Source organism: Anabrus simplex, chromosome 1, assembly GCF_040414725.1.
Source record: "Anabrus simplex isolate iqAnaSimp1 chromosome 1, ASM4041472v1, whole genome shotgun sequence".
NCBI lineage: Eukaryota > Metazoa > Arthropoda > Insecta > Orthoptera > Tettigoniidae > Anabrus > Anabrus simplex.
The window spans coordinates 856,636,836-856,663,596 of record NC_090265.1 but is presented as its reverse complement, the minus strand read 5'-3'; the positions used below and the strand labels follow the sequence as shown (position 1 = coordinate 856,663,596).

At 37.2% G+C, this 26,761-nt stretch overlaps 1 protein-coding gene across 3 annotated transcripts in view; it reads left to right on the top strand.

Annotated features, from left to right (window-relative positions):
• Positions 1-22,040, top strand: part of LOC136857633 (AN1-type zinc finger protein 1) — a 59,364-nt gene extending 37,324 nt beyond the window's left edge. For all 3 annotated transcript variants that reach the window (XM_067136431.2, XM_067136435.2, XM_067136436.2), the window contains exon 3: positions 21,148-22,040. In XM_067136431.2, coding sequence (XP_066992532.1) covers positions 21,148-21,603 — 456 coding nt within the window. In that variant the 3' untranslated portion in view covers positions 21,604-22,040. The remainder of the gene's footprint in view (positions 1-21,147) is intronic.
• Positions 22,041-26,761: the final 4,721 nt, after the last annotated feature.

Sequence of the window (26,761 nt, the reverse complement as noted above, 5' to 3'; positions counted from 1 at the left end):
ACCCATTCTTCTGCTAGAAGTTTTGGCATTTGTAGTGATCTTTTTAAAATCATGTTTCCTGACAGTGAAATTTTGAAGAAGTTCAAGTTGCACAAGGATAAACCTGGACACCTAGTTACATGTGGACTGGGTCCATACTTCCAAAAAGAATTGACAAACTTGGTTAAAGAGTGTCCTTGCTTTTGTATTTTGTTTAAATTCTCTCGCTCAGAAGGGTCAAATGGATATGGCAGTTAGATTTTGGGACGGAAACTTAGTTCAAACTTAGTTCTTAAATCCGCATTTTTAGGTCATGCTACTGCTGAGGACCTTCTGATGACATTTTTGCAAAACTTGAAAGACACTGGTTTGGATGCGAAAAAGATGCCGCATGTATGTAAACCTTAAGTTGTTGAAATTGAAAGATCTAAAGAAGTACTTAGGTGATTCACCTTCAGATCTGGAGCTGTTGGATTTTGGTACCTGCTCCTTGCATACTATTCATGGTGCATATAAAACGGCACACAACAACTCTGAATGGAACATTCACAGATTTTTGCGCTCTCTATATTACTTCTTCAAGGACTTTCCAAGTAGACGTGCAGATTACAAACGCATAACAGGATCACTTCTCTTTGCTCTGAAGTTCTGCTCTATCATATGGGTCAAAAACTCAAAAGTTATTGAAAGAGCTGTGGAAATGCTGCCACATATTAAGAAGTATGCTGATGCTTTTGAGGAAAACCTCCTGCATCAGAAAACTTTGGAATTATAAAATGTTTTGTAGGAAATGATCTGCTCCCAGCAGAGTTGGGATTCATGCATTCTATTTCCCTTGAACTGGAACAGTATCTCTCTAAGTATCAGAGTTATGATTCTCTTTTGCCTTTTATGTTCTCTGATCTGAGTACCGTGCTTGAACACCTGTTGGAAGAAGTGTAAAGAACCAGATTTTAGCAAATACTAAGAAACTTCTCTCGATTGATTTGAAGAAAACAGAAAACCTCAAGCCCTTCCCTGCTGTTGACATTTGATTTGCAGCCTTAGCAACTTTAAAAGGTAAGGGAATAAAAGGTGTGAAAGTTCTTCAGTTCTGTGAAGACTGCAGAAAATTTCTTGTTGATACTTGTATGAAGATTTTTGTCAAAAGCCCTCTTACTTTCAAGTTTGTTAATAATGCTATTTGTTTTACGTCCCACTAACTACTCTTTTATGGTTTTCGGAGATGCCGAGGTGCCGGAATTTAGTCCCGCAGGAGTTCTTTTACGTGCCAGTAAATCTACCGACACGAGGCTGACGTATTTGAGCACCTTCAAATACCACCGGACTGAGCCAGGTTCGAACCTGCCAAGTTGGGGTCAGAAGGCCAGCGCCTTAACCGTCTGTGAAGTATCTCAAGAAGTTCGATCCCAAAACGATCGATTGGACAATTTTCTTGGCACCGCCTATTTTCAACACATTGTTTCAAAAGAACTGATCCACTTCACACAAAAAGTGCCGGGTCTTTTTTGGCAGCATCGCTACTGTAGAAAGAGGTTTTTACAAAGAATGCCTAGTAGAGAATCTTCATAAAAGTAGCTTGATTGTACAGCATCTGGTGTATTATGCAGAGTGCTAAGGAAGAGACAAACTGGCGAAAGAGGTGAAAAGACTGAAAAAATTACAGTCATGTGTGTGTATCCTGTGAGTATAAGCTATAGTCATTATGAATTGGTAATTAAATACATATGAAAGTAATTCACAAATTTGTTATAAAATGTATAAACTATATAGCATAGCACGCAACTTTTTGTACATTGTATGTATCTTTAGTCCTCAGCCCGAAGGCTGGTTGGATCCTCAACAGCTCCACCATCAGCTGTCATAGATGGCCTAGACATCACTGAAGAGGCGTACTAGGGAAATGATGAGTGAGGTAGTTTCCCGTTGCTTTCCTCACTGAGCCAGAAGTTGCTATTACATATCAGTCTGCCAAGCCCACTGAAATGCATGCACCAACCGACCCTATGAGCAATATTTTCACACCATTCATAGCAGGGGCTGGCTGCAGAAGAAATGGCATTACTAGCATCACTTATACCTCAGTCACTTTCATTTTGTCAAAGCCAAGGATAAAGCTGAGACAGATCAATGAAAGTAACAAGATTGCTCTAGCCCATACCAGAAGACATAGTGCACTGTAAACACTAGGTCCCGCCAGCAAAGGCAAATTTTACATATATTATAAAGCATAAAAACTTCAGTATATTGTACTGGGAAATAGTTGTTGGGCAAGAGCATGGGAAGGATCTCAGGTTGTGTACGGTTGCTATTAGAGCAGGTACAGAGAAGGATGATTTCGCAGGGCGAATAATAGTTGGTAATTAAAATTTTTGGTAATATTTATTAATAATCTCGAGCAAATCACCCTGCTTCTCATTCATCAAAAATTAAATCTTCAGTTGATCTCTTCAGAATGCAATTAAATAACAATTATATACGCTGTTGTAACTGAAATAAATAGAGTCTTTGTCTTATTCATCCACTCGATGTTAATAATGTTCAGATTAAATACCGACTTTCAAAGATCTCAATACACTCAAATTCAAAATAACACTTTGATCATAGACCTTCATTCAACCACTTTGTCAATTGACCAAGATTTTTAGACTGCAAAGAAAATTAAATCAATTACTTTTGGTGCAAACCTAAAGTCTGTCTAAACTTATTAAACATAATAGTAACTTGCACTTGCTTTAGCAATCCTATAGTTCCAATTAAATATTTTCAATCACTTGCTGAAGAAATCCTACAGTTCATCTAAATAAATTATACAGGATTGTTAACTGGTGCACTTGTTATAGAACAAGCTCTACAATTCAATTAGGTTGTTGTGAAATGACTTCAGTTTACACAAACTTTGAAAAGAACTTCCTAATGTTCATTTAAAAATGGATCTCCAGTTATGCTTGCTTTGGAGAGAAACCTAAAGTTCATTTAAATATAATCTAAAGTCTCGTTAAATGACCTCCTACAATTTCTACAAGTAGTAGGATTAGAATTCACACGATCAAAAATTAGTTTGTTAGACAAGGCACTTTTCATTTGATAAACGTAGCACTGTTGAATTTTGAGATTGAGTGCCTTATTAAAAAGTTAGTTATCGTCTAAGTGTAATTACTCACTCAAGAAAATGTAAAATACCCTTATGTCACCTGTGTTCTGCTCATAAGAATGGATGACCTCTGCAGCTTGATGAGTGGAACTTCTAAAGCGAACAGACTGAACTCGAACTCAGCACCAGCAGTGTACCACGTTCCATCTCACGAAGACACCACATTTTAATTCCTCATAGATACCATGATTAATCCTTCGCTGGATACCACGAATATCCCTCGAAGACACCACGAATAATCCCACACTGGATATGACGTTCAAAGTAGTGTGAGATTACGACACTTCGCCAAGATTTCCGGTGTTTTAAAAAAGAAATGTAGAAACACGGGAAAGTTCAATTGGCACTATGCAGCAAGTCGTAGCACTGTTAATTATCATTAATGAGTTGCATTTCACACTGAAATAAGTCCGAATGCACAGTTTGTACTCGCACTTTTATACTATGGCATTGAATACGCGACTTGGAATAGCACAGTCTATGTCACAGTTCGAACTACACGTCAAGTTACTGTGGTAATAAAATGAGATCACTTCTGAAGTCGAAAGCACAGTCTTTCACTACACAGTTTGTAAGAAAGGAAATTAGACACTAGCACAGTTCATAATATCCACAAATTATGTCGTAAATTCAGTATTAGAATGATTATCATAATCCATTAAATACTCGAGTGAATGCAATTAACGCCACTTCTATAACAGTCTCTTGAATCCTAATATTCACTGCTTAAGTGGTTTTTATGAATGAGTTTTCATAATAAGGGTTCGTATGACCTAATATCACCTTCAAATGTCCTTAATATTCAGTTCTTTTCTTATGACACTGATTGAATGTTCAAGAAAATACGTGAAAATTAGCTACACTCAGTCCTATTAATCACTGAATATTCAAGTGGAATAATACTGTAAATAGTTTACAATAGTAATTGTACACGAGAAATGCATCTCAAAACTAATGAATTGTCACTAATTGGAAGTTTAATTTATCACGCACAATTTCCTAATATCCTTGTCACCGTAAATGATAACGACAAAGTTCAAATATATGAGGAATTAACAGAGTCCATAATACTGTCGAATGGCAAATTAAACATTGGTATTCTCAGTTCTACCTAAATACACAGTTAATATCACGAGATCACTTGTTCAAGAAATTCGTAAGTCTTATACGACAAAACTCAGTTTGATAGAATTTTATAATATCCCACACGTCCACGACGCAGTTGAAGTTTCACTTATTACAATCTCGCACAAATTCAAAGTCTTAGAATATGACATACTTGTATCTCGCGATGAAGCAGCATAACCTTCAGTCATGATCGTGTTGTAGATTTCAACTGACTATCCCCTCAAGTCGTTGACCTTTTTTTATATTCTACTGGAAGCGAGCTCACTGGGTCAAGCGACAGAGGAGTGGTTATGTATCCCAAACTTCTACTTGTCATATCTTCTAAACTAATAGATGTTGATCTCAAATTTTTAACACTGTACATTTGAAATGTGGGTTACATGTTGGTGTTTGTCTCATTTTTATCTGTCAAGCCGTTTACAAGTTACAAAAATAATTTCTGGACATTTTCATGGGGAAGTGAAGTACACGTGGTGCTGACGTCACTTGACCTTGCTCCCCTCTCTCGCTGTCTCCCTCACACTTACACGGAGCAGTAGAGACGAGATCATTCCCTTGTACAGCTGTTTCTGATGTTACAACTCAGCCGTTTTTTAATGATTAAAGATTTTATAACACTGATGTGCCAGGACCTATGCCTTTCTGGTACAATATAGAGTAACATATTTTATGTTTTTTCTGTGATGCAGATAAAAGTGATTGATTTAATATATGGCCAATTCCAGGCATCGCAGGTTTACATTTGTACATTTCTTTTTAACATATATATGAAACTTACCATCTAAACAAATTGAGATTTGTGCATAATAATGTCTAGATGTTACTAAACAACCTCCACATATTTCATTGTAGTAAACCAGATGTATGCGATTTTATAAAATTTAAAATGTAGTGATCGGTGTTTACATGGTATGGACTTTTAACTTTACATACCTTTACGTTTTTCCTCAATTCTGCGAATTGTGGGAACTTTTATTAGTAATGTCAAGATATTTTTTATAAGAAGAACAAAGGTACATTTTGCGGAAAAAGATGTGTAAGTTGCATAATGTCTGCATAATATAGTTAAAGGCGATTGTCGCATGTTTACTTGCCAGCTTTGCGGGATTAGACATGCGAATCAGTGGTGTGGCAAAATGGCATGAGGGGCTAATAAATCTTTAACTCCGCATCAAATACGATCACTGAATGATAAAATGTATATTTAATTTTGCAGTAAGTAATAATAAAGAAGGGGTGTGATGGCGCAGCGGTCAAGCTGCGTGGAACCATCAAGACTGACTTGGTTCGAGTCCCGATTAATGCATGTGTGATTTTCGAGGAGAAAGTCGCGTCCGGTGGTTCAGATTTCACATTAAAAAATGAGGTCTTGTGGCTTATGCTGCTGAGATTATCGGTCACATAAAACTAAAAGCTTCATTCCTCCTAAAATAATAATAATAATAATAATAATAATAATAAGGTACAGTTAGCTGAACACGGCGTCGATGCTGCCTACATAAGAGTTCTCCAGCATATCTACGAAACCTCTTCAGCCTTCGTGAACATCAATGTGCCAACCACGGATTTTCCCATTCAAAGAGGTGTTAAGCAAGGTGACCCGATATCTCCCAAGCTGTTCTCAGCAGTATTAGAAATGGCCATGTCAAAAATCAACTGGCAAAGCACAGGAATCAAAATCAATGGGAAAAAGCTGAACAATTTAAGGTTTGCAGACGACATTACACTTTTGGCCAACGACATCGATGAACTACAAACTCTAATACAAGATCTTGTCTCAGCCTGTCAAAAAGTGGGACTATCCATGAACCTTTCTAAAACCAAAGTAATGCTCAACAAATGGGCCCCAGCAGGAAAGCTGCATGTGGGAAACACCACATTACAACAGGTCAATGAATTTGTCTATCTTGGGCAACTTGTAAACATGAAAGGGGACTTAAGACCGGAAATCTTCCGACGTATCAAACTAGGATGGCAAGCCTACGGAAGAAATTCTTCAATCTTCAAATCCAACATGCCACCCCACCTAAAGAAGATAGTCTTTGACCAGAGTGTTCTCCCCGTACTGACTTACGGTTGTCTTTGACCAGAGTGTTCTTCCCGTACTGACTTACGGTTGTGAAACCTGGACCTTGAGCGAGTTTGTTAAGCAAAAACTCAGAACAACCCAAAGAGCTATGGAACGGTTCATGGTAGGCTTGACGAAGAAAGACAGGAAGAGAGCAGATTACATCAGGTCAGTCACAAAGGTCAGTGACATTTTAGAAAGGGTGTTTACCCTAAAATGGCAGTGGGCAGGCCATGTTGCTCGGAGAACTGATGGTAGGTGGACAAAGCTTGTCCTTGAGTGGTGTCCGAAAGATCATCTCAGACCAAGGGGAAGACCACCGGACAGATGGGATAAAGACATCCGGAAGATTACTGGGATCAGTTGGCAGAACATTGCTCAAGACTGTCCCAGATGGAGAGACCTCATGAAAACCTACCTTGCTTTGGACTTAAAGAGGCCACATCATAAAAACGATTGAATATGGCTGATAGTGATAGTGAATAAGGTACAGTATATAACTACAGATACCGGTACTGCCATGTGGCGTATTTAATAAAGTAATGTGTTTTTATGAATTGTCACACATTTATTTAATACTAATAACAGTAAATGTAAAACGAACTAAAATATTAAAAAATAACTGAACTTTCAGTGCTTACGTAGCCTACAGTTTGAATAAAAGCTTGGTCAGGAAAAAATAGAATAAAATGAAAAACAAGTTTTGTTCATTCTGCTTCTGGTATAGACTCATCAAAATACCATTTCTCACTAGTAAAACGAGTCGCCAGTAATTTTCTTTCGATCTCACTTACATTTACAAAGCACTTGTCTTTCGTCGGTGGTTCACAAAACAGTTCAGCTTAATCGTTGCACTTGCGAAAATTAGTTACAAAATAAATATCACCATTACTTTCAGTTATGGTACAAACATAGTATTTTGAATGTTTCTTTCCGCTGTATTTTCCAAGTACAAAGTTACTCACTACAAAAGCCGTATCACGGGGTGGATTTTTGTCACCTGCTTCGATCTTGTAGTGTGGATGTAGAGTGTGTGGCAGTAGTTTCAGAATAATATTTTCTTGCCTGAACTATATATTTTTTGAATGGCTCCACATAATGTATATCATGTGTTCCTGGTAGTGCACAGAAATGTACTTCGGTCGAAGTCCGCAAAAGGAAGATGGACTGATTGCGTGCTGCGGGTATTCTTGTTTAAAAACTTCGTATGCGTCTTGCATTGTGACGCACATGAATCATTTTTGTTTTTTAATTTTTGTTCAGAGCTGTCCTTGACGAAGATAAAATCTCTTGCTTGAGGAGATGGCCAACTGATATCATCCGAACTGAGAAATTTAAGAACTTCTTGATTTGGAAGTGAAGACTTCCTGCACTTGCCGGAGGTAGATGAACTTAACCAAATTTTACACTCAGCGCAGAAACAACTTCCAGTTTCTTACGCGGACTCGCTGGTAAAGCCTGTTCCGAACGCTTTACAGCTTTCCCCAATGTTTGTTTGCATTTATAACCAGACGTTGGTGTACTCTGCTCTTGCAATCGATGTTGATGGTTGTGTTGTTGGACTTGTAGAACAAGAGGTAACTGTTGATAAGCCCTGAAGTTTTTTCTGAGCTCCATGTTTCTTCACCGATTCTTGTACCTATTGGTGGTGTACACGTAACTGGGTAGGTGTCATCTTTCTTCTCACGGTACCACTTACAACATTCCTTGGGAGTAAGCGGCATTATTAAATGTCACCTCAGTGTGAACACCGATTGCTATTCTAAAATACGGTACATGCTTTACAAGTGAGTGTGACGCAGAAACTGAATCCTGTTGGCAGCGGGTAGCTTCCCGGTCGCCTGCTCGCAAGAACGTCGTAAACACGCGACGTATTCTACTATCAGCTTCGTATGAATCCATTTGAAATTTTAAACAAATGATATAACAGCTTGAAAGGTTGTGCAGTATTGGTTTTGCATACTAAGTTTTATTAAAATTGAGCCATGCATTTTTTGTCTACAGAAACTTTTATACCTTTTTCGTCGTGTGTTTACACGGCCTGCAGCAATAAATTTGTTACCTTATTACACCTTATATAAACTGTTAATAACGTAAATATTTTACTGCAAAGAGAAAGAGCATTAGAATTAACATTTACTATAACTGTTTTCATAACTTTTCATCATAATAAACAGGAATTCTTAAAACTGTTGAGAAATATCAAATGAATTTAGCCTTTACATAAAGGTTCAATGAAGCACACAATTAGAAACTGAAAGACATCAATCAATTAATACATATCATAAAATTAATAAAATGTTATGTTTTATCTATCATAAAAACAAACTGTTGAGTTTTATTTTAAAATTTACTCTTTCCTACTTGGGTGAACTATTCTCTGGAATCAGCCATATATGTCTTTCTTGTGACTTATTATCTAGAACAAGTTTTTATTTATAATAAGCCTGGTACAGAATCTATTCAAGAACAGTTTACTTCCACAGTGTATGTTATGTGATACTCTTTCTTTGGCTTTGTTTACTGGATGTAAGTGTGATCCAAACAACCAAAAGTGCAATTGTCACTTATAAGCAGTGATGTTAGATAAGACTTTTCAAGTAGTGTGTGTTTTTTTTTTTTTTTTTTACAGCATTGTAAATTGAAAACAAACATTTCTATAGTATGAAGCTATAAATTCAACGATTTTTTTCATGTATATAAAACTGGCAATTTGTCAACTGTTTAATTGTTTTAATAGTCTTACAAACAATTTTGTATTCATTGGGATTTTTTCCAAAGTTGTATAAATTTTCTAATTAAAGAAATTTAAAAGGAATGGGTGAAGGGGAGTAGGGAGGCCCTGCGAAATATATTACAAAATTGTTTGTATTAAAAATTCAAGGCTAACTGAATTTACTAAAAACAAAATATGCATTTGTTGGCAAAAAAATTACAAACCTATCATCAAGGGTGTAATTCTTCCTGAAAAACTTTAAAAACATTCATAGCATTAGATACTGGAATGTTGTTGATAGTTATACTGAATATGCTGGAAATATACTGGAATTTTTGAAATGGAACTCGGTAGACACCCTGCTGAGGTGCTAAGAAGTGAATTTCTGAACTGAAAGATGCAAGTTGTGTTAGTTTACTGCTGGCTAGATCAGTGGACCATGGATCTGTGAAAGAATTAATTCTCTTTGTAACATTTGTAAAGTACAGTAATTCAATTCCTCTTACTCACTCCTTTAAAAAGTGGAAGTGCATCTGGGTACATGCAAGCACTTGAAAAGGAATTTGAGAATCTAGGCATTTCAGAATAGTTGACTGGTTCAAAGGTAGTTGTCAATGGAACAAGGCTTTTGGGTACCACTCCACCACCTTTTCAAAAACACTTGACATGCTGTAACTGATTACATAAAGAGATGTAGCGAAGTCAAACTTATGGTAGTGTACTATTCAGTTATACAATGTTATCTTCATTATTTTGCTGCAAACATTTCGCATTTCTATTTTCAAAGATATGGCAAAGGCTTTCAGACCGTGGCTGCCGTCCATCAAGGACAATGTTTTCTTGTTAACATTGAGGCACTCATACTGTGGCAGGAGAACCCTCAGTAGCTTCCTAGAGTTAGCAAGTATGCGAGGTGCGGGAGGAGCCTGGAAGGACTATCGGGCTTGTCAGGGGAAGGAAGAGTGCAGGTGGGTGCATGGTCTGTCCGGCGGGGTCCGCAGCAACATTCCAACCACATTACAATGTATCTAGGCTTTCTCTCCCATGTCCGACATTAAATCTTGCTAGAGATTAATTCCAAAACATTTTACAAAACAATGAATTCCATTAGACTGACTATTAAAACAATTCAGTTCTACAAAGAACCTATAATCATCATCATCATCATCATAATCATCAATGTCCCACTCCAGTCATCCGGGTGTGGTTAACAAGCCTCCTTCACTCCTTTCTGTCCTTCCGCTTTTCCTGCTCCATTTCTTCTGCCACATCCAATGCAGCTTCTCTAATGTCCTTCCAAATCGGATCCATCCACCTTCTTCTCAGTCTTCCAACTGGTCTCTTTCCCTTTAACTTCTCTTTCCAATTCCCTTCTTGCTACTCGTTCCTTTCCCATTCTTTTACGTATCCGAACCATCTAAGTCTTGCTTTCTGTATGTTCTGTTCTAATGGTTCTATATTTAGCTCTTCTCTGATTTTAATATTTTGAACTCTATCTCTTCTTGTCTTTTTAACTCTTTCCGGTCTAACTGCAAGCATAGCTCGTAGCGGCCAAAATTACGTTCACACCCCTCTGCGAGCATAGCCCGTAGTAAGGTTTGACAGTTCGCTAAAAATCGAGAACGAGCTGTGCACACATTCTGCCGACTGCATTGTGTTTCTTCATGTGTTACTTACGAAAGCATTTCAACAGATGGCAGTATTGTCTAAGTCAGAAAATTTACAATATAATTGACTAGTATGCATTAGTAGGTGTTGTCACTCAATGTACTCTAGAACATGGCATTTCACGGGAAGCAAGTGCGTGATAGAAGTTATATTTTTGATATTTTATGTAACCGTAATCCCTCACATCTAAAAAACAGAAAACTTTACTAATATGTAGATATTCTTACGTATTCGCGAAGTTATGAAACGCGCAGGAACATACGGTAAACTCTAAAGTGAATTCCAATCATAATGAAATGCAAGATGTTGTTTCGAATTCCTATTTGGATGTCAATATTTCCATTTGTGAATAAAATTACAATTACATGCCTTCAATATCATCTTCGCTAACAGCACCTTCCAAGCCAGTATCGTTACTAAAAATATATAAATAAAATTTCACAAGAGCTCCCATTTTGTTGTTGTTATTACTGTTATTATTATTATTATTGAACAGTTATTATTTTATATCATTTTCATTATTGTTGTTGTTTTGTAATTGCAATGCACATTTTACATGATCAATCTAGGGAAAATGTAACAGTATTTCAAAAAACTGTACTTAATAATCCGTCAGACTTTTTTTTCATTCGCAAAATACGGTATTATATATAAACAATTTTAAAATCTCCAGTGATAGCTGATGTCAAACAAACAACATTTTTAAAAACTAGATGCTCAAACAAGCATAAAGAAAAAAAATTCATGCAAATATCTCCTACAGGTACAGAGATATAATCTTTTTCAAATCCTTAGAAATGCCCAGTCCAGAATGTTTGTTAGTGATATTCAGGCCCAGAGTGGAATGGGTTAACCAATGTTTAAAAAAATTTAATTTCTACTGCTTGGATCTTACTAACTTGTCTCTTATTAGTTGCCAGTGTTTCTAGTCCATATGTTACAATTGGTATGAAATACTGTTTATATAATGTTAATTTCGTTCTCTCTTTGCCGGGCTGAGTGGCTCAGACGGTTAAGGCGCTGGCCTTCTAACCCCAACTTGGCAGGTTCGATCCTGGCTCAGTCCGGTGGTATTTGAAGGTGCTCAGATACGACAGCCTCGTGTCGGTAGATTTATTGGCACGTAAAAGAACTCCTGCGGGACTAAATTCCGGCACCTCGGCGTCTTCGAAGACCGTAAAAGTAGTTAGTGGGACGTAAAGCAAATATTATTATTATTATTATTATTATTATTATTATTATTATTATTATTATTATTATTATTATTATTATTATTATTATTATTATTAATTTCGTTCTCTTGGGTACTTTGTCATCCCATAAAAGCTCTCTGACTTGATGACAAAATGTTGTACCTTTACTTGGTTGGTTATTAATTTCAGGGATGATTTCATTACTCCCATTAATAATGCTACCCTGATATGTTCTTCATGTATGTTCACTTGGCTTCTCTTTTTCTCTTTTCCACAGTGCATGACTACACTTTTTTTTTTTACTAATTACCATTCCAAACTCCTTCAGATTTTCATTCCAAATGCCCAGTCTCCTTTGTACTTCCTTTTCTCCCTTTCCCCAAATCACCACATCATCTGCAAATACCGAAGTATTCACTTCATCACTACTGATACTCTGTTTTACACGTTTTATGATTTCATGCATCAATATAATAAACAATAATGGCAACAGTGTACTTCCTTGCTTGAGACTTTTTTTTTTTTTTTTATATATAATGTTTCAGTCACCACTCCCCACTTGTACACTGATTTTACTCTCATGATACAACATTTTATCTTGTTAATTAATGATTTTGCTACATTCCTTTTCAGTAGGCATTCCCATACATGTTTTCTCTTAAATGTAGCATAAGCTTTTTCCAAATCCAAAAATACAAATATGATTTCCTTGTTCCTTTCCAAATGTTTTATCTATGACTTTCTCCATTATTTTTAGCCCATGTGATAATAGGGTAATACCTCTGCAATTTTCACATTTCTTCCAATTTCCTTTTTTGAACAGTGGTACAATGCTTCCTTGTTGCCAATCTTCAGGTATCCTTTCATCCTTCCATATGGCATTGAGGGCTCTGTATAGCCACTGTAGTCCAGTGCTTCCTGCTGCCTTAATCATATCAGCATTGAATTTGTCTTTTCCACTTGCTTTACCTTTGGTTATTGTTCTCACTGAAGCTAAAATAAAGATTTAAAATGTAACCATAAGGTTGTTAGCACTGTTTGTAGGTTGGACAATATGTTAAATACGTCTTCATGCTTTGAGAAAGACAACAGAAATTTGGGCATGCACTGTTTTTTTCCATTTCACGAATGTTGTTATTTTTGTTTGTGATCAGTGTAACAATTCAGTGCCATATTAGTTGTGATTGCAGTAGCTGTTGGCCTGTTAATGTGTGTGTATAAAGCCATTGTAATCTAGTTAGTTAATTACTGTTGTAGTGCAAGTGTTCAGTAGATAAAACTACAATACTAGTTTAAATAGCAGTGTAAATTCAGTATTCAAGTCTAGTGTTAATATCATTCATGTGTTTACTATTTATCTGCCTAGTTGAAACTAAATGTTACAGTATTTTTAAGAAGACAAAGTAGATGAATTCTGAAAGTGGCATTTTGTGTAGTGGCGGAAATTTCAGTTTTGAGCATAGGCTAGAATGAAGGAAGTTAGGGTTATAAGAATGCATATGTATAAACTAGGAAAATCAGTCTGTCACTTTATAAGCACGCTGACTGGGTGTATTGATGTGAAATAATAATAATGGCAATGAATGACGTTGATCCTGCAAGGACATCAGTCAATGTTTCAGACATAAAGAACCTTGGTGAAAAGGTAAAAGGGCATAAAATGAGTGAGAAACACATAAACGCTGGTATTGAACATACTACTGTATGTGTGGTAGAGTAGACGATTCCATTTAGACAGAACATACAGGCTTAATTAAACAATCGAATAGGTTTTGAAGAATCGATACATTCTTAGTAAGTTAATCTCTCCTGTGGGCAGTTTGAACTAGCGCTCAGGGGCTATGATCAGATACATACATCTGATAACCCAGTTACTTTTTGAGGTTTTTGCAATATTGTATGATTTTCACTATGTGATCATTCTATCTCGGAAGCAGATTTCTATTCAGCCAGTGCCATTGGATTATTATTATTATATTTCATGTAAAAATATTGTGGTGCTGGTCAGTGAAAATTGACTGATTGGGGAGGGGAAGAGATGGTGGCACAGCCCTCTTAGAGTAAAATGTCATGAACAGCCACTAGGTCAAACATATTGTTGCTGTGCACTGAATTCTTCCAGCAGTCTCACAAAAAGCTACGAGAACTGAAAACAATTGCTGATATTCTCAAGATGAAAGTTTGGATATTTTAGTGTTCGCACACTGTAAGATGGGTAGCCGCCAAGTTTGGTTGTGTATCAGTTCTAGTGACTGATTGGAAATGTCATGGTGCACTTGCAAAATGTAATTGCAAGTAAAGATAAAGCTGCACCAGTGCCAAAAGGTCTACTGAGAAAGATCATTGATTGTAAATTTCTTTAAATGCTGTATTTTTTTTATAGAAATTCTGAAGAATTCCTCTCTCCTATTTCAGAGAGAGCAGCTATTTCTCAGCACAATTGAACTACATGCAAAAAATACAACAGTATCACTTGAATAACTGAAAACTACCCCTGGCCCAAATGAACATCTCCATTATTGGCATTTTCCAAAAGATACAGCTGAAGGGAGTTGGGACAGCTGCACGTTCTGCTGTCAACTTGCAGAAATAAAAAGTAATTAGTCATAGTCTCACTGGAAGGATAGATTTTTAGTTCAAGGAACTTCATACTATCATAGTTTCAATCAGTCAATCAATCAACATTGATCTGCATTTAGGGCAGCCACCCAGGGTGGCAGATTCCCTGTCTGTTTTTTTCTTAGCCTTTTCTTAAATGATTGCAAATAATTTGGAAATTTATTGAACTCAACTTCCCTTGGTAAGTTTTTCTAATATCTAAGTCCCCTACCTATAAACAAATATTTGCATCAATTTGTTCTTTTGAATTCCAACTTTATCTTCGTATTGTGATCTTTCCTACTTTTAAAGGCGCTACTCAAACTTATTCGTCTACTAATGTCATTCCACGCCATCTCTCCACTGACAGCTCGGAACGTACCACCTACTAGAGTAGATAGTCTCCTTTCTCCCAAGTCTTCCCAGCCCAAACTTTGCAACATTTTCATAATGCTACTATTTTGTTGGAAATCACCCAGAACAAATCGAGGAGCTGCTTTTCTTTGAATTTTTTCCAATTCTTGAATCAAGTAATCTTGGTGAGGGTCTGATGCACTGGAACCATACTCTAGTTGGGATCCTACCAGAGTCTTATATGCCCCTTCCTTTACATCCTTATTACAACCCCTAAATACCCTCATAATCATGTGCAGTGATCTGTACCCTTTATTTACGCTCATTTATGTGATTACTCCAATGAGGATCTTTCCTTATATTAACACCTAGGTACTTATAGTGATCCTCATAAGGAACTTTTACCCCATCAATCAGTAGGGGAAACCGAGGCAATTAGAACATTATCATAAAAATACCACAAAGTAACTAATGATATTTCTGCATTCCCACACATTATAGTGTGTTACTCAATTTGTGCAAGAGTTTTTTTTTTTTTTCAAATTACCCTATCAATTTTGTATTTTATTTTCCTACATATGGTATTTATATGATAATGTTCTAATTACCCCCAGGTTCTCCTAATTAGAACTGAGAAGATTTTTCCTATTAGTGAAACTCGCAACCTGACTTCTAACCCCGTTCATCATCATACAATTGTCGAGGTCTTTTTGCAGTTGCTTACAATCTTGTAACTTATTTATTACTTTGTACGGAATAACATGATCCACAAAAAGCTGTACCTTTGATTCCAGTTCTTAACTCATATCATTTGTGTATATATAAGAAAACACGTCAGTCTCGATCAAGTAAGCAGTGTGAGCGGTTGTGCTGAGTGAGTGTTGAAGTATGGGGATAACGTTGGAGCTTTATCGATTGAGGATTGAAAGTTGGCAGTACAGGAGGAGGAAGAAATCTGAATTGTGTATGAGGATGAAGAGAGAGAAAATAGGGAGGATGGCAGGGCTGCTGCTGGCAGTGGTGCTGGAAGTGCTGCTTATGATAGGTGGAGTGGAGATAAACCCAGGACCTGGCCCAATTGGTGCCCTAGGGTGGGAGGGAGGCGTGTCAGATAGACCAATTAAAGGAAGTGATAAGAAATCATTCCAAGGAGTTAAAGGACTTAAGGCAGTGCGTTAAGAATGAGTTAGAAGAGGTGAAGGAAAAAATGGAGAGTAATGAGGCAGAGATGGAAGAAATGCGAAAGAAAGTTCAGATGCTTGAGGGGGAGGTGGTGAAACTCAAGCGAGAAGTAGCGGATGGAAACCAGGAACGAAGGAAGAAGATAAGGTGACACTAGTGTATAAGGTGGTGGAGATGGTACAGAGCAGAATGAAGATAAACTTTATTGAGGTAGATATTGAAGAGGTTCAGAGAGTGGGAAGAGTGAAAGGTAAAGGTGGCAGACCAATTAAGCTTACATTGATAATCTACCGTGATGGCTGACATTGTCCTAAGGAACGCAGAAAATTTAAAGGAAGAGAAGATATGATTGAAACAGGATATAGGCAGTGAAGCGAGCAGAGAGTTTAAAGTGATAAGAAGACACATGTGGAGAGCGAGGCAACAAGGATTGAGAACGTTCATTAGGGGCAATAAGTTGGTGGTGGGGAATGGAAGATGGTCAAGAGAATGGTCGGCTGATAAGTTGCAGGAAATGGACAAGAATTATCTGCAGGCTATTATGCAAAACGGGAGCGGCAGGTGTGACAAGAGAAGAGGAGGGTTCACCTGGTGATGACGGAGTAACGCCTTTGGCGAGAAGAATAAAGTCCAGATTAAAGAGAGGAGAGTCAGCAGTAAAGATCGCCAGGGAGAAGAAGAGGCTGACCAACGTGTGGTGAGGGGTCAGTCGTGCGTCACCGGCAAGTGCTGTGGAGGTGGGGGAGGAGAGTAGCCGGAGAAAGGTAATGAGCAGGGTTAGAAGTGTAAGTCTAAAGGATCTGTGGGGGAAGAAAAGCAAAGGGCAGGGGGAGAGGGGGAGCAAAGAATCTACTAAGACATTAAAAAGAGGTAGAGAGCAAGGGAGAAAGAGAAGGAATGCGTGAGGCAGTTGCCCAGACGTCGGCGATTACTCTGGAGAAAGTTTTTCTATCTTCTGCCAATCGGAAGAGTCTCTTATTTGTCTCGGTACTGGTCCACTGCTTGATGTTGTGTTGTACACAGCAGATATAAATAGAAATAAGGGTGAAAAGGCAGGGGCAAATGAAAGTAGCAGGTAGCTAGGGTATAAGATAGGCTTTGTAAATATTGAAGGGGTAGGAAGTAAGTTGGGTAATGTTGAAGTAGGTAAGATGGTGGAGAGTTTTGATATAGTGGCTCTCCTAGAGACATGGTTAAAAGTAGGGATAAATGTAACTTGAGATTCGTGGTACAGAATAAAATGAAGAAGAAGCAGAGAAGGAAGGGAAGAAATCCAGGGGGTATTTCATTATTAGTTAAAGAAGAGTTAAGTGATCAAATTTTAGATATAGATAATGAAATGGAAGAAGTAATATGGATTCAGTTTAAGCTGGAGGGAGATGAGATGGAGTGTGTCTGCTTGGGTTTTATATACGATCCACCAAGGGGCTCGATATATGCAAATGAATATGTTTTTGAAGGTCTGATAGAAGAAATAAATATGATTAGAGGGAAGTGCGAAGAGGATGGATTAATTTTGTTAGGGGATTGGAACGCGAGAATTGGGTGCTCCAGCCCAGAGTATGGTAAAGAGAAAACAAGAGTAAAGATGGGATGTAGGAGAAGTGAAGATAAAGGGAGGAATGGCTATGGGCAGAAGTTGCTACAATTATGTGGGGTGAGCAACTTGTACATTCTGAATTGGTGGTGGAAGGGTGATAGGGAAGAAAAAATGACATATTACAAATGAGGGAGGAAGTGTTATTGATTTGGTAATTAGTTTGGAATATATGTTAGATAGAATAAACAGGATTGAGGTGGTTGATTGGGTAGCATCACATCATTCCCCGGTATATGTAATCGTAATAGGAGTGAGGTAGTAGAAGAGAGGGGAGGGGGAGGGGAAAAGGTCGCAGACTTCCCAAGTATATTTGGACTGAGGAGGGTAAAGCGAAGTTCAACAACTACCTTGAAGATGCAGAATTTCAGATCATTAGGGTAGGGATTGCCCCCTATTTCCTGGTCAAGCTCAGCCAACACACAAGATATCCCAAGATGGACCTTTCGTTTGCAAGCTGTCCTAATTTTGAAGGCATTTAAAGGACAAGGGCTGATGACAATACAAGAAAAAGAACACTTTAAAACTAGATTTGACATTTATTATAAAATAAACACAATAAAATTAATTTAACTACAAACAATACTTGCTGGGCGTTACTTTTGAAACTCATGAAGTTACAATGGATAAGTAAATGTTCAGTCAGTTCTCTTGTCTGGAATAGCGTTGACATACTGGGCTATTCTGTCTATACTAATATTATAAAGAGGAAAAATTTGCATATTTGTTTGTAACGCATACACTCAAAAACTACTGAACCGATTTTAAAAATTACTTCACCTATATAAAGCTATATTGCCAGTGAGTAACATGGGCTGTATTTTATTTTTAAAACAATTCGAGGTGGGAGGCTCTGGTGGAGATATAAAAATAATAGGCTAATATAGGCAAAATATTGAATTTGTCGTACAGGGACGAGACAAAGTTCAATTTAATCTCCTTGACCCAAAGAACAAAACTCGGTAAGTCCTACGGCCCTGAAAACCCTGTTTTAAAGCCCTAAAACCAACCGTTATGGAGATATTGGCACTATACTACCCCTGCTCTAGGAATCGGATAAGAAAATGAACTGCCGTAACCATGGCAACGTCAGCTCTAGGATTCTACATTAGCGAGATTATCTACAATATATCACAGAAACCTAACATGTTACAGACATTAAAATTGGTACTTGGAATCTCCTTTAAAAATAAATGAACACACATTTTTGGAAAATCCACTTCTTCTTCTTCTTCAAGAGCCATATCCGGTTGCCCAGACGTCAGTGATTACTCTGGAGAAAGTTTTTCTGTCTTCTGCCAATCGGAAGAGTCTCTCAGTTGTCTCAATACCAGTCCACTGCTTGATGTTGTGTAACCATGTTATCTCTGGTCTGCCAACTTGCCGTTTGCCCTCTGGAGAATGAGTTTTATTAGGCCATATTTGTTTCCTCTTAATATGTGGCCTAGATAAGCTATTTTGCAAACTTTTATAGTTGTTATTAGTTGTTGCTTCATCCTAGCTCTCCTTAAGACTTCATCATTTGTTATCATATCTGTCCAGGGTATTCTAAGCATTCTTCTGTCCAACCACATTTCAAAAGCGGCAAGTCATTTGATACTTGTGGCTTTTAAGGTCCATGTTTCTGCTCCATATAACAGTACTGACAAGATGTAGCACTTCATTAATCTCTGTCTGAGCTTCAGATTCAGGTGATTATTACAGAACAAAGAGCTCATCCTGTGAAATGCAGCTCTAATGTTCTCAATTCTGCATCTGGTTTCCTTATCTGGATCCATACTGTCTGTTATTATGCTGCCGAGGTACTTGAACTGGTGGACTCGTTCTATTTTACGGTTGTTTAATGACAAGGTGATATTTGCATTACTATTTCTGCTAAATACCATTAACTTAGTTTTTGTGCATGTCCCCAGGTGGCAGATAGGGGAATGCCTCCCAGATATGGGTGGTAGGAGGGAAATGAAATACCTCCCATGGACCAACAGGCAGGTAGCGTCCGATCCAGAGTGGGTGGCTACACCCAGCGCCTGTTCTCCATGTTAGGAGCGGCTGTTTTCATACAGGGGAAGGCAACGGGAAACCGCCCCAGTGGCAATATTCCCAGGAAGTTACTATGGAGAGAGAATCCACTTAAGGGGGTGAAATAATAAAAAAAGCAGGTGAATTTTTAAAATGAGTATCTTCTACTGCTTTTCCCATACCTGTGGCGTCGTGCGTGCGAACTGTGTCACAGATGTGGATTTGATCCTGTTTCATGCCTGGATGCCCTTCCTGATGCCGACCCTATGGGTAGGGATGTAATTACAATACCAATATAAATGGTCCGTTATTGGATATTATAAATTTTCCAGCTAACTCATTCCTGGTTGCCAGCGTTTCGCCCTCGTGTGCTAGGTTAGGCTCATCAGTTGGTACCTAGAACACCTACCAAGACGCTGGCTAGTGCATACCATGGAGGCCACTGCATAAGCTATTTGCAGCCACTGGCAGTCTCTTCTTCTTCTTCTTCTTCTTCTTCTTCTTCTTCTTCTTCTTCTTCTTCTTCTTCTTCTTCTTCTTCTTCTTCTTCTTATTCTAGCCTATTTCAATCCACTGCTGGATATAGGCCTCTTCCATGTGCTTCCATCGTCTTCGGTCTTGAGCCACTATCTCTTTACCAAAAATTGATTGTGCACACTTGATTTGACACTTGTTTGTTTCCTTCCTATACTATACCTTCAGATTTGTTTCTTTATACATCACATATTTCTTCTCATAGGAATCAATTTGTTCTAAAATTAAAGATGCTTTCATTTCTCCATTTAGTATCTTCCTGAAGCTGCTTTATTTTTAGGTTTAATTGTGATGATTTCTATGTCTTCTGATGTTTCTTTATTTGTTTAATTTCTCCCTTGATTTATTTTTGCTCTTAGTCTTTGATTTATTAATTATTTAATAAAATCTTTGCCTAAGGAGGGGAAATGAAGCCTAGGTACCCATCTTGCAAATATTTGCTTTTGAACTAACTTAGTTGTTTGTGCCTTATCCAACTGTATTTCAACATTACTGTTTCATTCTTGCACTAGCCTTCATATTTTTTGGTGGCAAAGATGGTTTTCCGTGGTTTCCCATTTTCACACGAGGCAGATGCTGGGGCTATACCTTAATTAAGGCCACGGCCGCTTCCTTCCCACTCCTAGTCTCTCCCTGCCCCATCGTCGCCTTTAAGACGTATCTGTGTCGATGTGACATAAAGCAACTTGTAAAAAAAAAAATTGTTTTTAAAATAAAGAATGTTTGTGATTAGTAGCAACGAGGGTGCATTCGTGTAAAGAAACACATTATTAAACAGGTGTTATAGTGTAACATTTATATTTAACTTGTGTGTTCAACAGTCTGAGAAGCTTTAAGTTACATCTGAGTCGACATTGGAAAGTACGGCTTCCTTCTCAACAAAGCACTGTATATATCTCTCATCTACCATGTGCCCACTTTCATATGACTAATTATATTCTCTTTTATCCTAAATAGGTTGAAGAAGGCTTGTCTCGGGCTCGCAAGAAGGCTGCCTCAATGAATACAGCCAACAAGGTGCAGTTAATGAGGCTGAAAAGCAAAGCAACAGGTTCTAAGGCAATTCCAAGTGAAGATCGTGTGTACTTTCTGGTTTTACCTCCTCTTTCCACCAAAAGCATGGGAAAAGCTGTATTTGTTTCACGTCAGTGGTCTGTTGGACGAGTTATTGATGCTGTTGCAGATATCTGTGGAGTGAGCAATAGGAACAACTGCCTCCAAGCTCCAAAGTTAAGACTATTTAGCCAAGCTGATGGTCGTATAGTTTGTTCAAGTCTGGAGAAGAAACTTGATGACCTTCTCACCACAGAAGTTTTATATAATGGTGAAAAATTAATTTTAGAGTATGTATCTCCTCAGAGTGATCAAGAAATACAGTGTTTAGAAAATGTGAACCTATATGTCAGTGGTTGAATGCAAGAGTTCTTAAGTTTATTTTTTTCTTAATTCAGATGGTCAAATATTAAAATGGAAATTGATTTTTGTAATACTCTAGTAGTTTTTCAGTACTAGTGATTTTATGGTTAGTGGTGCAGCCTCGTAGCTACCACACTCTTTATTCATAAAGTTTAATTAATTTAGATTTGGAACTCTGTAAACTTTACATGATATTGGTGTTTCATTTGAATATTGTTTCAGACTGTGTTACATGAATTTGCTTTCCTATGCCCAGATATGAGAAAATCATTAGTGAGATTTTGTGTTAGTTTAACATGGTATTATTAATTTTAATAAAGTAAGGAGTTCTGTGTTATACCTTTCCTGTGAATGTCTATTGTGTGAAGTTTACCTTTGTCATTTCACATGCATGTAGTGTGTTTAAAAAGAAAATTAAAAATATCAAAACTATATCATCTGAATTTAATATTTAGTGCTTCTTATTATCATTGTAAGGAACCTAGTTTCTCTTTAATATTGTTTATACCCTCCTCTTTACCTTCCCAGAGAGAGGATAGGAATGACATGTTCCATTTTCCAGAACTGGTACATGATGTGTCCCTCCTCTCATGTTTGATTAAAAATTTATATTTTGTTACCTCCAACCGATCCTTTTTGAGTCTGCACTGCAGTATCTGAGTGTGTGAAGTGAATTGGCTCTATCAATTACCACTGTTCTGCATTTTGGGCAGTCTCTCGGATAGCAGATTCCTTATAAAAAAATTTACCTGTTTTTCCTAAAATAATTTCAAAGAATGTAGTAATTTATTGAACATCTCCCTTCGTAAATTATTCTAATCCATAACTCCTTTTCCTATAAACAAATATTTGTCCCAATTTGTATTCTTGAATTCCAACTTTATATTGTTATCTTTTCTACTTATAAACACCACTCAAACTTAGTCATTTACTAATGTCATTCCATGCCATCTCTCTACTGACAGCTCAGAACATACTGCATAGTTGAGCAGCTTGTCTCCTTTTCCCAAGTTTTCCCAGTCCAAATTTTGCAACATTTTGGTAACACTACCCTTTTGTTGGAAATCACCCAGAACAAATCACGTTGCTTTTCTTTGGATTCTTTCCAATTCTCAAATCAAGTAAGCCTGGTGTGTGTCCCGTATTTTGGGACCATACTCTAATTGTAGTCTTACCAGAGACTTATATTCCCTCTCCTTTACATCCTACTATAACCCTATATACCTGCATAACCATGTGCAAAGATCTGTACCCTTTATTTACAATCTCATTTATGTGATTACCCCACCGAAGATCGTTCAGTATATTAATATCTAAGCACATGGTGATCCACATGAACTTTCATTCCATCAATGCAGTAATTAAAACTGAGAGGACTTTTCCTTTTTGTGAAACCCACAACCTGACTTTTCACTTCGCTTGCCATCATACTATTGCCTGCTGTCCATCTCACAACATTGTTGAGGTCTTTTTGCAGTCGCTCACAATCTTGTAACTTATTTATTACTCTTTCACCTCTTAACACATTGAACACTTGGCATATATGTAACCTGTTAAATGTTGTATACTGAGCATTTTAGCTATACTTTGAGACTTTATAATTTCAACACTTGTTGAGATAAATGAATTATTCTTGTTGTATCTAAAACTATAATCACCTATTTCAGCACTGATCTCGTTTAGTTTTTGAATTTTTTGCACCAGAATATGAAAGGGGGCCAATATATTTATTTTTAACCTTTAATTTTTTTAAAAAATTTCAAATCATGTTTGTAATAATTTTTCATATTTACATCTAACATTTTTACATTAGTATGCTATTACTATGTTTATATGAGAGAAAAAAATATGTGATTGGTCATTATAATCCTTCTTTTTTTTTTTTTACAGTCCCAGTTAACAAAATTTTTACTTTGTGTGATAAAAGTTCAAAACATTTAGTTAAACAGAGAGGCGTATTGCACCTTTCACAATACCATCACGTATCTCCTGACTTCTTGTACAGAATGAAGGAATTGACCACTGCCATGGTGAAGAGATGAAAAAATACTTTCTTCCACCACTTCAAAGTTTTTCTATCAAATGGATAGTAAGCTAGTAGCAGGTTGTTGTGGTCCACACCAGGTTTGTTTTCATTTAATCTAAGACAACATCTGGCTTCACTTTTTCTGTTGCACCAAATCTAGATTTTACCTTGACTATAAACACTGTGCTGTTGATAACATGTACACACACATGTGTATCCCTCCACTTCAAACAAAACAAGTGATCACCTCTACAGAATGAAAATTCTCCTTTCTTCAGTGGGAAATTCATGAGGTCTTTTGGACGCCCCCTTCTATTTTTCATTACGGTACCCACTGCAAGGGTGTTTTCCTTCCATAGCTCATCAAATAATGCTGGGCTTGTGTAAAATCTGTCCATATAGTTGACATGACCTTGCCCTAATAGGTTGCCGCAAAGTTCACAAACCAATGTTGTGATGGAATTATCCTCGTTTCTGGCCCTCCCCGATTACATTTTTATTTTTACTACATAACTGGATCTGGCATCAGCAACCATGTAAAATTTCATCCCGTATTTATGTGGTTTGCTTTTCATATACAAGCGAAATGAAATTCTGCTTCGAAATGGACACCGGCCTTCATCAATAGTCAAGTTACATCCTGGGTGGAATGAAATACGGCATTTTGCAACTAAAACATCATAAAATGAGCGTATTTTATGAAATGGATCATGACCAGGCTTATTTCCAGGTATAAAAATGTTGTTAATGTGCAGCATATTTAGAATTTTTAAAAAATCGATCCCTGCTCAGAAACTTTCTAGCGATAGGTTTGGGTTACGGGATGATTACTCCAGTAATTGCTTAGTTTTGGCAATTTCACAACACACATATGAAGCATTATGCAAAAAAAAAAATACAGTTCAAATAATTTCACTGTTGTCCACTTATACCAGGTAGAAATCTGTTTCAGTGTTCCAGCTCACCGCATTTCTGCAATACTCACAGCAACATACCTGTTAGTTTCAGTTTTTATAGATTTTATTACGTCTGCACCAAAAAACACAGAAAAGTAATCGAACAAAGAACTCTTACTATTTTAGCGTTCACACCACTCTGTTTTTGAAAATCTGGAGGAGATTGTTTGCTATCTTCCTCTGTATAGTTATAAGCAGATGCAGACTGTCACCTCAGAGGGTGAAATGGCCTGACGAACTGCTTAATGATATTCCGAACCTCATATTCATTATCGTCATTACCTGAAAAATAACAAGTACCATATACCAAAATATATCGAAACTGTGAGTTGGAATTCAGTTACAAGCTAGCTGAAGTACAGAATATATGCCACTGGCAAATTTCTGTTTATATTGTGCTATTGTCATTATAATTGTGTATGTATCTTTACCTGAATAACTGACAGATCCTTCATCATAATCACTGTCATCCAGTTCGGATCCTGAATTACAGTTTATTAGGGTTTCTGTAGCACTATCACTGAGCGAGTCAACACACCATGATGCCATTGTAGTAATGAGCGGGAAACCAAAGCGCGCGGAACACATCCTCGCTACTCTTCAAAACAAGCATGTGTATTCTATCCAGCGAAGGTCAGTGGTCCATTTAGTAGCAGTATGCGGTACTGTAATGCTGTCATTCATGTTAATGGGAAGAGACATGGACGTATTTCCAGCAAGCGATTATTTATTGGTTAAGAGAAAACCAAGCCCGACTGGCGCATGGGCACCGTATATGGCAGTAAATGAGGGAGCCTGAGCAATGCTCGGGCCATGTTCAATGTGTTAATGATTACAGGATCAGATAATGCTTCACCTACTCTAATTCTATGAGTTCTGTTTTCTAGAACTACAGCCACACATTTATCTAGTCTAATTGCACTCATTTTCAGTAGTAGTCTCCCATGATTACCCTATCAAAAGCCTTAGACAAGTCAATCGTGATACAGTCTATTTGACTTCCTGAATCTAAAATATCTGCTGTACCTTGCTGGAATCTTACAATTTGAGCTTCAAAGGAATAACCATTCCTAAACCCGAAACTGCCTTCTATCAAACCAGTTAGTAATATGTCTAATATAACCAGAAGGAATGCCCTCCCAAATCTTCCATGCAACACTTCAGGCTGACTAGCCTGTAATTATCCGCTTGATGTTTATCACCAGGGGTCGAAAAATACTGGGCGCCCAGTCGCCATGGCGCCTGAATTTTGAAATTCAGTTTGGAAAATGTATTTTCCCTAATCGAGAGTTCCCTTACATCTATGTACGTTCCCACCACTTTATAAAGTAACAAGTCGTATGGTGTTTCGCGTGTTTACTGCAGTTCATAATTATATTTTAATATCTGCAGTAAACATTTTCACTGCTTTTGCCAGAGTCTTGAATTCTGTAATTGGCGCTTTGTACCTTGTAACTTAACGTTTCAGTTTTGCACTGTGCTTGCTCACTAATTTAAAATGAAAGAGAATTAAAATATTCATGAAATATTCATTAACTCAATTGTCGGACTATGTACTCTCACTTAGTACGTACCCGATTACTTACACATACAATCGTTGATGGTTGCCACCTACAAATAAATGTAACGATAATAGAATGAGAATCTTAAATATATCTAGGGTGTAGGGTAATAAGCTTACTTTGACAGCATAACATGTAGGTTCTGGAAAAAGGACATTATCGTTTGGTTTCCCAACTAAAGTTTGAGGTTATCTGACCTACCATTAAAATAAAACAATTAATTTAATTTGCTACTAAACAAAATATGTTCTTTAAATTTATAATTTAAATGGTGAGATTTGCTGTGATAATTTAGATGATATAAAAACTCTGAAATTACAACTGAAAGATACTCTTAGGCATTAAATTTGAAATCCTCTTGACCGGACATTTAAAAGTTGTACAAGAAATTTATCCCTCACTGTTTCACTTAACAGTACCTTGAACACTTGGAGTGTTATTATGACGTATTCCTTTGAGTTCGTATCAGATGTAGGTATCTCAAACCTAATTTGGTGAAGTATTCTTTTAGTTTCACAAACGAGATATAGAATGGCTAAAAATATAATCACACTTCACAATCAGCTTTACAATTAATTCACGGATAACTGTTAGTCTGTATTACGACGACT